Source organism: Pipistrellus hanaki, assembly GCF_964339955.1.
Source record: "Pipistrellus hanaki genome assembly, chromosome: 13".
NCBI classification, from domain to species: Eukaryota; Metazoa; Chordata; class Mammalia; order Chiroptera; family Vespertilionidae; genus Pipistrellus; species Pipistrellus hanaki.
In genome coordinates, this window is record NC_140515.1 from 37,314,278 (window position 1) to 37,329,218 (window position 14,941).

At 42.3% G+C, this 14,941-nt stretch overlaps 1 protein-coding gene across 3 annotated transcripts in view; it reads right to left on the reverse strand.

Annotated features, from left to right (window-relative positions):
• The window catches only part of NEK11 (NIMA related kinase 11), a 131,826-nt gene that overhangs the window by 47,532 nt on the left and 69,353 nt on the right, over window positions 1-14,941 (reverse strand). For all 3 annotated transcript variants that reach the window (XM_084902130.1, XM_084902131.1, XM_084902129.1), the window contains one exon: window positions 14,814-14,928. In XM_084902130.1, coding sequence (XP_084758256.1) covers window positions 14,814-14,928 — 115 coding nt within the window. The remainder of the gene's footprint in view (window positions 1-14,813; window positions 14,929-14,941) is intronic.

Genomic DNA, 14,941 nt, shown 5'->3' on the forward strand with positions numbered 1-14,941 from the left:
AGAAACCAATCCCGGCCGGGAAACCCATTCTCGCGAGGAAAACACAGGGAGGTTGCACAAAGGCCTGAAGGGGCTGGAGAAATATCGGGATGCTTTTTGCTTGCTGGCAGAAGACATGGACTTCCGTATTTTGGATGACTGGCAGAAGTTCCCTGGGCTTTAGGGGTCTCATCTGGGAAAGGGGGATCCTAGCAACTTACATCCCAAAGGCCGAGTGCAGGTTGCTCTCCTGCTCTAAGGCCTGCACACGTGTGGCGGAGGGTAATGGGCTGGGCCCGTGTGCACACGAATCCTCTGAAGAACTTAATGAATCCTCTGGAGTTGGGCCCGAGCGCCTACATCCCTGGGCTCAGGGTGATGGAAGCACTGCTTGCCCACAAACCACACTTCGTTTGGGCATCAAGAGACCAGAGGACCACTGCTTTCTGTTCCTGGCCACCACGAGTTTGACAAGGAATGAGGTGACAACTGAGACTAGAACAAAGCTGGAGAGTTTAAACTGCTCTCACATGAAGCCCCTGCCTCTGTCTTGTTTGGTCTTGGCTGTATTTCCTCATTAGCAGAGGCACGCATGCGTCAGAACACATTTAGCAGTTTATTGGCAGAGAACACCTTGAGAGCCATAGGGGGTTTCCTCTCTGATGAAAACCTAGCGCTATAATTTCTCTTTTCCTCCTCCACTCTCCTGGAAAATGCTGGTTTCCCGATGGCAGTGCCCTCTGCTAACTGAACAGCTGGAGACGCTTGCTGGCGCTGAGATATTCTTAGCTCACAGTGTGAACGGGCACAGTTAATGCAGCAAGACTGGCCAGTGACCACAAGCACATGCGGGAAATCTCCCGCACTCCTAGTGTGGGCATGGCACTCATTTGCATTTTTTTAATTAAAGGAAGTGCCTACTCTACCCTACACATCACTTTAGGCAAACTTCCCTGTTTTGACTCAGGATAAGTTTCTATTGCAATGTTGGATTTTGCTGGGTGACCTGCCCTTCTTTCTGCTTTGGAGAAAGGGCTTCCTATTGCATGTGATCCGGTCTTATTTAGTGAGCAAGGTAAACCCAAGCTTAAAAGGAACTCCTTCGTGACCTATAAATTCTAGGAAAGCTTCCATTGTTCTGTCCTCAGAGCACTAAGTAATAGCAGCACTCACTCACCTTTGTATGACCTTTCTCAATGCACAAAGTGCTTTCAAATATACTTTCTCACTTAAGGCTCCCTCCCTCACAATGCGTGCGAGATGGGTAGCGTTATCCCATGTCACAGACAAGGAACATAAAGTTTAGAGCTACCTGACCTCTTAAACTTACCTTGAAAGTGACAGACCCCAAACCTTGTCTTCTGATCTTAAATCCAGTGCCTGCTTGTGCTAAATCATGATGACTACACAAGTCCATTTGGCCATGCTCTGGTCACATACGCACAAATACAACAGGATGTGCAAAAGGTCACGTTAAGAAATTTTTGCAGCCTCTACCTCATTTTTATATGCCAGCCCTTACTCTTACCTTCTGGGTTTATTTCATAATTATACAGACATGGCTGACTCCAAGATTATAAAAATAGCCTCCATTATTTTCTTCTTAGGTTTGTTTAATGTTTTATACATTTAAAATTTTAATCCACTGGAATTTATTTTTGTATGTAGTGTAAAGTAGAAATCTTAATTTTTTCCAAACAGATAGGGAATTGTTTCAAGACTAGTCATTTAGATATATTTTCTTTCTCCATTAAATAAAAAAATACATTTTCATGTATTAAATTCACATACATAGTATTTAGGCAAGTTTCTGGATTCTTTACATTTTACTCTATTGATCTATGTAGTTATCATTGTACATCTCTGTAAAGTTTTAATTACTGTGATAAGGTACTTGAAGAAAACATTAAAGAGTTTTATATCACATAAAACCTAGATATTTCTGTGAAAACGAATAATAATTTTTCTACTCTATTTATTATCATAAATAATCATAGCCATTTCAACTGACAAAAGGCCTTCAATATATTACCTCATATAATAGTCACCAAATCCATATGAAACATGTGGTCCCATTCATTCATTAAGCAAATATTTTTTTAGCACTTTTTAGAAATCACTAACTGTGCTGGTTACTGGATATTAAAATGATCAATACTGACAGCACCCCTACAATCAAGCCTACAGATCAACAGGGTGGATAAAAATTTCATGAGTGTGTAAATTTTACAAACAGCAGGTCCTCAAATAACATTTTGCTTAGCATCATCTCATTATGACATTAATGAGATACCAGAGGAACTTAACTCTTGTTTACTTCAATTAAACTATGGCATGCCGAAACCAGTTTGGCTCAGTGGATAGAGCGTCGGCCTGCGGACTGAAAGGTCCCAGGTTCGATTCCCGTCAAGGGCATGTATCTTGGTTGCGGGCACATCCCCAGTGGCAGTGTGCAGGAGGCAGCTGAGCAATGTTTTTCTCTCATTGATGTTTCTAACTCTCTATCCCTCTCTCTTCCTCTCTGAAAAAAATCAATAAAATATATTTAAAAAAATAAAAATAAATAAACTATGGCAAAATTGGTCTTGTTATAAGTCGTTTCACTTAAAAGTCACAGAACCTATTGACATTACATTAAGACTTATGTATATTTATATTTCATGTAAATTTAATGTGTATTTATATTTGTAGGCCAATAGATTTTCTATTTTGTATCCTAAACACATATGTGCGTGTTTAAAGGTCGTTTTGGCAGCCACGTAGAGAATGGACTAGCTGGAGGCCAGAGACTAGCTGGAGGCAAGTGCAGCACTCAGGCGAGGTGATGTTTGCTTAGACTCAGGCAAGTGGAGGGTTCCTGGTAATGGATCCTCAGAGTCCACTTCAGAGATGACAGTGTTGAGACTTGGAAAAGTTAGGACGTGTCTGATGTCACACAGCCAGTGTGGAAAGCGAGGACTCAACCTCCTGTCTTCTCCCTCAGCGTCTCTTGATTTCTCACTGTATTACGAAGACTTATTTTTTTACATTTATCATATAAAAAGCAAAATTGAGAAGACACATTCAACTGCATGATCCTGGATAGGATGAAAGTTTCTTAGAGAAATAAAAGAGGTTGTGGTTTCCCCTATTTAGTCAGTTGTGAAGCTCAATTTAAAATATGAAGCAAACTTCACAGTTAAAATGGTCTGATAATTATTATAAAAAATATCCTACTGAAAAGCCCCTAGAGTCTAACAAATCTTGATGAAGGAAGAGATGCATATCCTATATATTAAAAGGGTAATAGGCAAATTAACCCTAAAGGCAGAACGACCAAAACGACTGTTTGACCAGTCACTATGAGGTGAACTGACCACCTCTCGGTCCCCCCACCACCACCACTGACAGGCTCCCATCACCCGATGGTGAACAGGAAAACGAGGAGTGGGAGGTGGGGGGAAGGGGGCAGGGATGGCTGCCAGCAGCCAGGGAAGATGGCTGTGATCCCAGGCCAGGCCTAGGGACAATACCCACACACAAATTTCATGCGCTGGGCCTCTAGTATGGAAATATAAATCTGGGCCCATCAATGTTGCTGTGTATTCACCTAAAAAACGGGAACTGTGTTCATTTCATCAGCACATTACGTGCCTATACCAAATGCACCTAAGTTTCCACAGGCCATTCAACTAAAAATAATTTTATATCTTCCCAAGAGAAAATTAAACAAAATGGGAATACATTCATTGAAGAATGAAGCTAGAGAAACTGAAATAGAGATCACTGTACGTGTACTTTATCAATGTTGATGAAAAGCAACCCATCTAAAGATATGCTCTGAAATCCCATAGCACCTTACAGCCTGTGTCTGCAGGTTTTATGTCCCTGATGATAAAAGCTGAAACTCAACCTGTTCTAAAGAGTTGATTGCATTTTCTGTTGCTACAGCTCTCCAAGGACTATTTTTCTCAAAAGTTGAAGAGTAACACAAAATAATTTATCAGACAATTTGCATCTCATTCCAGATTCCTCAGAGATGAAAAACTGCTGTGCCTGGCGAGCGCCGGAGCCAGGCCTGCAGGTGATTGATTCAGAAACTCCCAAACTCTTTGGAGGTAAATATATAAGTAAGTGAATACACTTCACCACACAATTATCCCCTCAGGAGGTCCCTCAAACAATTTCGAGACCTTGCAGCCACCTACTTAGCTCTGAAAGTGATGTTGATTAAAGGAGAGAAGTGCATCAACGCAGTAAGGCTGCAGATTTTTATGACCATTACAATAACACAGGCAACATTATTCCTGCTCATTAATGATTTCACACCCATAAAATTCAAACAGAGTAGGGTTTTTACTGTAGAGCACCCTAGTCACTAAAGGTGCTCCTGTTGCTTCATTACCATTTCTTCCAGTTTATTAAAAACTAGAGGTCCAGTGCATGAAAATTCATGCACTGAAGGGGGGGTCCCTCAGCCCAGCCTGCCCCCTCTCACTGTCCAGGAGCCCTCAGGGGTGGGAGGCAACCCAGAGATCAGGGGAAGGCAACACCCCCATCACACCTCTGCTGCTGCCACTGCCAGAAGGCTGGCCCTGGTTACCTGAGCCTCAGGAGGCCTGGATGGCTGGGCAGCTGCCATCCGAGGCTTTCCTGTATCTCAGGCTGGCCCTGGGCAGTGGTGGAGCTGAGGGGACTGGGGGATTCCAAAGGCAGGCACATGGAGTGGCCGGACCCACCTGGGATGGGCCTGGCGGGGCCACACACCTGCTGCCCCGGCAGGGCTGAAGAGTCTGGATGCCTCCATCTTGTGGCTGCCACCATCTTTGAGGGCATGGCATTCAATTAGCATACTCCCTCCTTATTGTCTGTGGGCACCACCATCTTTGTGAGAGTGTGACAGTCAATTAGCATACTCTCTCTTTATTAGATAGGATTGTTTAACCGGGCAATATGAATGGAGAGATTACTCATGATATCCAGGACTACTTAATGCTGGCTCATTGGTTGAGCATCGATCTATGAACCAGGAGGTCACAGTTCGATTCCTGAACTGTGGACTTGTGTGCTCAATTCCCACTGTGGGTCATGTAGGAGGCAGCCAGTCAATGATTCTCTCTTGTCACTGATGTTTCTCTTCCTCTCTCTCTCTCTTTCTCTCTCTTTCTCTCTCTCTCTCTCTCTCTCTCTCTCTTCCTTTTACTGTCTCTCTGAAATCAATATATTTAAGAAAAATTTTAAGTATGAGAAACATAAATGTTCATAGCAGCATTATTCATACTAGAAATAGCCAACACGTGGAAGCAACCCAAATGTCCATCAACAGATGAATGGATAAACAAATTGCAGCCTATCAGTGCAATGGAATATTATTCAGCCATAAAAAGGAATGAAGAACTGATATGTGCTCATTCATGCTAAGTGTAAGAAGCCCAATCTGAAAGCGTAGACTCAGAACACATATAAGCAAAGTCACCTTGAGCAGCCAGATGGCTCCTCAGCCTCTGGTGTTTGATGTAGCCTGACTCAGATTATCAAGACTTGCTCATTCCTGAGCATGGACAAGCCTGAGCCTTGGCCCCTCAAAGTAGAGGGTCACATCCAACCTGCCCTCCATCAGAGCAGCCTTTACAAACCTTCCACCATCTAGATAAGACAAATGACACCATACCACAGGCATAGCCTGCTCTAGGCACAGACCCAAGATCCAAGCAACACTGGCTCTCTAACACAACTCCCACCTTCTCTTTTGCTTAAAAAGAGGAGTGGGAATTATATTATTATTAGGGTAATCTAGAATCTGCCCCAATTTATTTTTCAATTTGTGAACCTTTTACAAATTTCAAAATATGGCCTGCCTATCTCACCAGATTTGTGGTAAGAATCAAATGATTTAACTATGCACCCACAATCATGTGTGAAATATTCTAATTCCATGGAAATCCCCCTAAGAGAGACAAAAGCATACATTTACTTGAAGTGAACACAGGCTTTTCCCTACCTTAGAAATCTATGCTATGGAAACACAGCCTGCTGAAATGTCTTAATAGTCTTACAAAAGGAAAACAATAATAGGAAGAATTCAGAGCAACTTGTCTAAAACTGGGAAATCGTTTTCATAGACAGCCTCTAAGATGAATGCAGAAAAAATCCCTATGTATAAGACAAACTTCCTGCTTTCATTACAAACCCAGAGCAGAGTTCCATTAAAATACTATTTCTATTGCAAAAGTCTTAGGTATGCCAATCAAGCTCTATGTTTCAATCTACAGAATTTGGCCTCAATCCCAAATGAGACAGTGGAAAAACTAATGTATATTCTTGCCCTATTATGCTTCTTATCACAAAATATATTTACATTTATAATGTATTTGCAGAAAATAGCTGGAAATTTTAGCTGCCAGATCATGGGCTTGAGACATCTTTTAGAGCAGTGTTTTTCAACCTTTTTTGGGCAAAGGCACACTTGTTTCATGAAAAAAATCACGAGGCACACCACCATTAGAAAATGTTAAAAAATTTAACTCTGTGCCTATATTGACTATATATAAAGTAATTCTCTTGAATAGGAATCAAATAAACACAAAGAAAGTATTTTATAATTACTTTATTATGAAATATTAAGTAAACAAAATAGTGAAAAATTATAAAATTCTTGTCTTGTCTGCACCTACGGCACACCAGGCAACATCTCTTGCCTGGTGTGCCGCGGAACAGTGGTTGAAAAACGCTGTTTTAGAGAAAGAACTTTGTCTTGGGTCCTCCTTCTGGGTTTAACAACAGCATCCCTGACCCACCAACTAAGCACGTTTGTAGGGACTTAGCTTTAGTTATAGGAGCTGTCTACAGTCTTGAAAAGAAGATAATTTTTCTTGGTGCTAAAATAACTGGTCCAGATGGATATAATTAAGACCATAATTTGACAGAATTAACCAACCTGTGCCATTTTATATTTCTCATAAATGCAAAAACTATAACAAGTACAAGTATTGTATTCCAAATTAAACTTAATTCATATAGTGAAGTTGTTTATAAGCTATAATTAGAAGGTTTCCCGGATGGTTAAAAATTGATTCAGAACCAATTCAAAAATTGTATGTAGAACTTGAGAAAATATTGCAACTTCCTTGGACACTGTAATTATTTAGTGAGAAACTGTTGTGCACTTTTTCTATTTTATGTACTTAGCTAAGCTCTCAGAATACTATCTAATTTATTCCTCACTTAACCCTGAAAATTAGGTATTATTCCCATTACACAGGTGAGAAAACTTAGATTTTTTTTTTTTTACCAAGTTCACACAGCTGGAAGTGGGTTAAAGATAGTCTGACTCCAAACCTGAAACAGCTTGCTGTTCGAAGTACAAAGCAGTCTGAAGATTCTCTCCACTTACTCCTGATCCCATGCCCTTTACTCTTGCAACAGAAATTACACTAAACACACCTCTGTACTTGTAACTCTGTCTTAGTGCCTGCTCCACACAGAACCCAGCTGACACATAATCAGTAAATAAGTATTTTCACAGAGAGGCCCTACCAAGCCCATTAAAAAACAAAGTCATTTACCAATCAGTGTTTGCAAAAGAGGATAGATGTGCACCTGTAACTCAGACTATACTTTATAAAACCCTTCACTCCCATTAATGTGTATATTTAGCAAATACATCAAGGAGTCTGGGAGAAGTACTTTATGGTGATGTGAGCACTTCTATTCAACTAAATATTATTCTACAGTTATTGCAGAAGAAGAAACCATATCTTTGCGCTGTTGGTGGCTTACATAAAGTGATTATTTAAATGTAAGGGTATCTACAAAGAAAGAAGCAATAGGTGAGGAACTCAAAAAGCATGCACGGAGGCTTTCTATTCCCATGCCTCTGAAACCCCTCCTTTATTTTTCACATTCTAGTATTCACCTGGACCATTCCATCATTGAGCTTAGGGTCTAGTGAGTGCTTTTCAAACTTTAATGTACAAATGAACCACTGAGATTTTGTTAAAAATTCATCTTCTTATCCTAAGAAGTCTAGAGTGGGGTCTGGAGTCTAACAAGTCCTCAGATGTCAGTGATGCTGGTCTGCAGACCTGCCTTGAGCGACAGGGACGGCTGGTTGCTCTCAGAGTCTGTGCTGTGATGCCCATCTACACTGTGAGGGCAGTTCAGGGTACCCACCCATTCTGAATCGATGAATACTGTCCATATGAGAGGAGACATGCTTTTACTATAATAGCTACTGGGTTGCATGTGAGCTGAGAGATCAAGGACTGTAGGTGTATGGTTTCCTGAGAGTAAGAAGCAAGAGGCGAGCGATAGAATGTCCTCAAGATGGCTCCGAAGAAGGGAGGAGTTCTGGAAACAGGTGAGAACATGGCCTGGGAACCTGTTAACACAGCCAGCAAGTGACCCATTCTCCTCACCAAAGACAGCGCTAGCGGGGCCAAGGCAAACAATTTCAAAACCTGTGTTTTCTTAACCTGCAGTCACTTTCTAGTCCTCTGGAATATACCACTAAATTTCTCACCCAGGGTGCCATGAATTCCAAAGATTAGTCTTGTGCAAAATGTGTAATTTCACAAATAAAAGAAGGCCAAATATATAACTGCAGACTATTTGTTCATAAGCAACCGCTTATACAAATTGTCAAATGGTTATACTTTAAATGGGGTTGTGGGAAGGTACAGAGAGAGGGAGGCAGGGAGAGGGACAGTTGATTTCATTTTATGTTAGTATCTGGAGCCAGAAAACAGCCCCCATCAGAGTTAAGCTGAATCTGTTCCTAGATTCGAAAGAAAAATGAACCTGAGATATAAAAATGGTGAAGTCACTTTCTTTTCTGCAACCCCAAATGCTCTGGTGCCCTGAGAGATTGCAGGTGTTGAAACTCAGCCACAAATATGCACTTTGCCAGATAACCGTTATCACACGAGGAAACTCCCATTAAACGTTTTAGGCCAGAGAGAAAAACCCAGACAAATCCAGGAGTGACCGGAAAGGAGGATCGCAGTCAGCTGTGAGGCGGGGTGTGCAGAGTTACACTGCACGTTCATAAACTGTATCCTTGCATGTGGACGCCCGTGTAAGAGGACTTTAGGGAGATCCGGTCCTGCAACCTCATAGGCGAGCCTAACTGGTGAGCTACAAATGCTGGCACCTTCACAAAAACACTTTCTGCAGACAGACACGGAATACAATGATTTTTTTCCCCCCAGAATAAGTCCAATTCATCCTACTGCTCACATACAGACACACCACTTCAGAACATGACAATCATTTGGGACCTTTTGGCAAGTTTCCTCCTTTTCTATTTCGAATATTTTTTAGAAGCAAGAGAAAAATAGAAACTGGAAAATGCTATTAGTTATGACTGATGAAAGCTATTAGATACTAGTGTTCCTTGATGGAATAACCCCCACCCCCCACCCCGGAGATGTGCTTTTAAAAATGAAAGCGTTTGACAAGTGAATTTCCGAGATGCTGAGATTGCTATGGCCCTCACTGCCACAAAACAAACATAAAGCCCTTTTAAGAAAATCAGAGAGGACACATTTAAGTATGCCACAAATACCTAAATTAAAGTCTGCCCTAAGCACCAAAGCCCAGAATATTTCACTCGCTCCAGTTACAAATGAGTACATGGGTGGGAGGTGGTTATCTGCTGGGAAGCTGACACTGTCCGATATTGCTGCATTGTTTTGGTCTCCAGGGGCTGGGTGCCGGTGCCCTGCGTACAGCTGTGAAACCTCCCTGCATGGAAAATAACTGCATCGACCAAAGGAAAACCATCCATGGCATGTCCAAAACGCTGTCTGAAGCATGCCTTACGGGAGGTTTTAGTCTATTGTAGTATGATTGATGCTCATTTAATTTTCTGCTTGATTAGTTCCAAACCTGAAACACAATAGTCTGAGCAAGGCCACTTAAGGATGCTCTCTGCCTGGCCAGCAGGACCCTTAGTTTAATAATTACTGTGTAGTTAGCGAAGGGAGGGACCATGGGATCACACCCAGCTCTCCCAGGTGAGAAATTTCTTTTGAGAGGCTCAGGGGTGCCGACAACCGCTGTGCCGGGGCCTGATTTCCTCTTGTGCCTATTATGCCTGATTAGGACACCAGAGGGAAGTGGCTGGCTGGGCAGGTGTTATTCTGCATCTGCTTTAATTTTTCATATTAGATATAGTCTTTTAAATTTCAGTTAGAGGCACCTACCCAGCTTGTCACGCGGGAGGAACACTCCAAATTATTAACTATGCCCCAGGGTGGAGAGTCAGCACATCTTCACGCGATATTAGATTTATTCTAATTATCCTCTGCAGCTCAGGAAATGAGGGAGGAACCGCAGAAGTAAATATGAGAGTCAGGTGAAGGCACAAATATAACTCAGTGGAGTATGTGATAAATAGGAAATAAAACCACAATCAATTTATGTTTATAAATCAAGCTGTTAAGTTACCTAACGCTCCGGAAGAGGTGGGGCATCGAGGATACAGAAGTGGCATTTGGTCTTCTGTTCTGGGGGCTAATGAGCCAGGTGGACTGCAGCTTCTCTGTCTGGGCTGGGCTCAGGGTCTGGGCTCCCCCTCTCCGTCCTTTTGTGCTCAGGCTGTTTGGATGGGCACTAGTCCTGGGAGACCTGACGGCATCGCTCCCTGTCATGCAGCACATGGTTTTAATATTCACACATATTGGTGTATTTACTGACAATTTTTCATTTTTCATTGGTAAGTATTGTTCCAGTGCATGGATAAACTATATATTTGGTTATCCATTTGCCTGTTGATTGACTCTTGTTTCTAATTTTTGGTACTATGAATAAAACTGCTAAGAACATTTGTGTCAGATCTTATAGACATGCTTTCATTTCTCCAAGGAAACAATATACAAGTGGAATTGCAGTCCATAAAGGTTTTCTTTTCTAAAGTTAAAACAACAAAAATATATCATTGTCCAACAGGATGTAAATCACCTTATTTCCACTTGGACAAGTGAAAGGAAGAGATGATACCCCAAGTCATAGAGCAGCCCACAGTTGGAAAGGGCATGTGGACTTCCTTTGGGCAAGCAAAGAGTGACCTTCTTGGGTCAAAGTTTTCTCCTAGCACAGAGAAGGGTTGGGTTTGTTTGTTTGTTTGGTTTTTTTTTTTAAATAATTATTGATTTTAGAGAGAGGAAGGGAAACAGAGAGAGGGAGGGAGAGAGAGAAACCTCAATGAGAAAGTGAGAGAGAGAGAGAGAGAGAGAGAGAGAGAGAGAGAGAGAGATCAATGTGAGAGAAACATATCTCCCATATTCACCCCAACTGGGGATTGAACCTGCAACCTAGATATGTGCTCTGACTGGGAATTGAACCTACCATTCCTTGTTGTACAGGCCAACACTCCAACTGCGCCACACTGGCCAGGGCAGGGAAGGGGCTTTGTTGCTCAAGGAGTGGGTGAAAGGAAAGTTAAGAGGTGACAGCTGATCAGGCTGTTAGAGGCAGCAAGGCCTATATCAGTGATGCCTCCTCATTTGCACAATCCAGGTGAGAGCTGTACTCTGAGTGGGAGTCTCAGATTATTACAGCTTTTCAAAATAATAATGCTATTCTGAAACTTAGCTGTGAGCTTCTGAGATAAGGCTGAAGTGCAATGAAGTGCCTGGCAAAAATTAATAATGTGCATGAAATAATCAGCATTACATATGAGGATTTAAATATTAATATTTAAAGGGGAAATTTTTTAATATTTATTTTATTTCATTTTATTTTTAATTTTTTTAAAAAAATTATTTATTGATTAAGGTATTATATATGTGTCCTTATCGCCTCATTGTCCCCCCACTTTACTCCCCCCCACTCATGCTCTCACCCTCACGGTGTCCATGTCCATTGGTTAGGCTTATATGCATGTATCCAAGTCTTTTGGTTGATCTCTTCCCCTTAAACCCCCCCCCCCAGTCCCCCCCCCCACCCCAGCCTTCCCTTTGAGGTTTGATGGTCTAATCGATGCTTCTCTGTCTCTGGATCTAAAGGGGTAATTTCTTTAATGTTCTATTTGTGCTTTCTCATTTGATTATAATAGTTAGCTGTAATTCTGGCTAGGTTTAAATCAGCTATAGTCAAGTAAATGCCTAACGGACATAAATTATGTCTTACCCTGTCTTCTCTCCCTGCAGCTAAATCCTTACATCCCAGAGGGAATTTTTCCATTCAACATCAAAGACTGATTAAACATTTGGCGTAGGAACTTAAAAGTGGCTGTGTAATTTTATTTTACATGTACATGCTAGATAAAAAAAAATAAACAAACAAAAGAAACCTTCCTCTGGGTGCTGAAAGTTCAGAGAAAGTCTTCTAAAAGCCAAAGAGAATCGGGGGAATGACCACTCATGGTTCATCCCCATGTGCCGGAATCTCATGCCTCAGAGTCTCAGGATTAAGCCATGTGCTCACTCATCCTACTGTAGCTGCCCACCATTCCTCTCATCAGTGATCAACCTGAAGGTTCCATTTTCATAGTTTCCCAGTCTACCTTTTCAGTTTAATATTTAAGAGAGAATAGAATTTAGAGAATACAAATTTACAGAGAGGAATAAATAAAGGGAATGTTTAAAGTATTTTATAAGGACACTCGCCCAACTAAAAGTACTATGTGTTTTTGGATCTTACAGCTTTTTATTGTGGACATTCTATACGATGGTCAGTGGAGTAGACTGGACCATTTCCAGTTTGGCTGATATATCCATACATGGTCTACCATACTGACACCTCCATGACAAAATACAAAAGAAGAGGTAAGAAGGACACCAGCATGGGCCTTCAGGTAGCAGCTGGAACCTGTGGCAGGGCTAGCTGAGGAGTCATTTGGCTACTAGCGCTTACAGAAAAGACCTAGAGACACACAGAGTCTCTGCCTTCGGAAAGTCCAATGCATTCGGCATGTTTGTGCTTCTTGCACATCTATTGCTCTTACCTACCACCCCCAAATCCAGACACTCAGATGGCAATGGAAGGGGCTGCACTAGTGAGAGGAGCTTTAGAGTCCTGGAGCAAATTACTTAATGTCTTTGGCTTCTCGACTATAAAATGAGTAAAATAAGTACTTTTTGTCCTCACAGCCAGAGGCTAGGTCCAGATTTCTCAATCCTAGACTACCTACCCATTCAACATCCTTCCAGAGGCTTCTTCTGTACAGACAGTGCTGGCCCTGCCCTCCCCCGCTAGCAACAAGCCATACAAAACAGGAGCTACCCAATGGCCTAACTCCCCGTGTCATGTTCCTGGAAAGAAAGGCTCCTGGAATATTTCCATGCTTCCAAATTCTATTTGTGGAAAATAACAAATAATATGAAAGAAATGACTGAAAGGAGTCTAAGATACATACAAATCCATCTGATATACCTATTTGTCAATGACATCTGCTACCCGAGGGCTGCCACAGCACCATTTTAAAAGTTGGCAAATGCCAACCTAAAGGGCAACAGGCGCTAGTCTTGCAGCTGAAGCCGGCAACCCCAGCTCTCACGCCTCAATCAGGGAGACACCAAATGCCAGTTTGGGCTGAGATGACCAACCAAGCCAGCTTTCGTCACCTCCACCCTCACTTTGAGAAGAGAACTCAGTTACTGCCACTGAGAGTGGCCATCCCGGTATGCAGCCCTTCTCAAGAGAGAATGCACCTCACAGACATCCAACTACAAGGAGCGTGGCTGGCCAAGGGCCCAGCTGCATGCTCTGTAGTTCATCCCTGTGTTCTCCCCACAGGCTCCTGCCAGAGTGCAGGGAGTAGACTGGACTATTTCCAGTTTGGCTGGTATATCCATACATGGTCTACCATACTTTAAGCTGGCTGACTTTGCTTAAAGTTGGCTTCCTGATGCGTTGGCTGCCCTTGTCTGGCTAAGCAGACTAGTTCACACCACCAAACCCTTCTCTTTGCACTTAGAATGAAACTCGAACCATGTTCTGATGGGTCTCAACATTTTCCCACTCTTTTCCTATTTTCTTTTATGCAAGCATTTCCCCTAATAAGATTTTTGTACTTTTAGTACAATTTGGCATCTGCTTCTCAGAGGTCCAAACTAATAGGTACTTCCTCCATTTATTTATCCACTCATTCATTTATTCAAGAAATATTTATTGAGTGTCTACAATGCCCTGGCACTTTGTCCTCGGCACTAGGGAGAGTGGCACAGAGTGAGAAGATCCTCCTGTCATAACCCTCCCCTTCAGAGCCATAAGCTGCGGCACCTTCTTTGGATCTCACTGTGCTGGGCACTGAGCTAAGCGCACATCCTGTGGCCGGGCTCATTTGTTTTTCCCAACAACCTTAGAGGAGATATTATTCTTGTTTCCTGGATCAGAAGGGATTAAGTTGCTAGAGGCTTCCCTGATAGTCAGCCATTTTACTCCCAAACTCTGGTTTACAACCATTAGACTATGATGTATCTCCCCTATTGAGTGACAGCTCTGAGCACATTTTTTCTGGCAGTGATTGCACATCTAAATAGTCGATTTTCCAAAACCTGACTTCACGTCGTCACTTTAAATTTATGAGGGCCACGAAAACATTTACAGAAGAGAGAACCGCTGCTTCAGAGCACTTACAGTCCTGCATTATGCCAAAGTCAAGTTAATACCATATGGTTAACCCATGTAGAACAGGTCCCTCACCCGGTACAAGTTTCACTATTATAAAGAAAATAGGAGAGCAGAGACTAACCTTGGCTTCTCTGCTTTCCATCCTGGTCACAGCCCACCTCGGACAAAACTGATGAAAGGAGCTCACATACACGGAGGGCTTCTCACCCATGTGCCCAGCTACATCCACCCATGTGTCCGCTGAAAGCACCCTTCTGAATACTGATGCAAACTCCTACCACGATCTCCAAGGTCAGCTATGGCATCCTCTACACTTGGCTCAAGTGCACCGAGGTCCGGGCAAGGGATGGGCCGAGACTCAGGCAGGTTCTCTGGAGTAGGGCCATCAGATTCCTTGTGGAAGGTA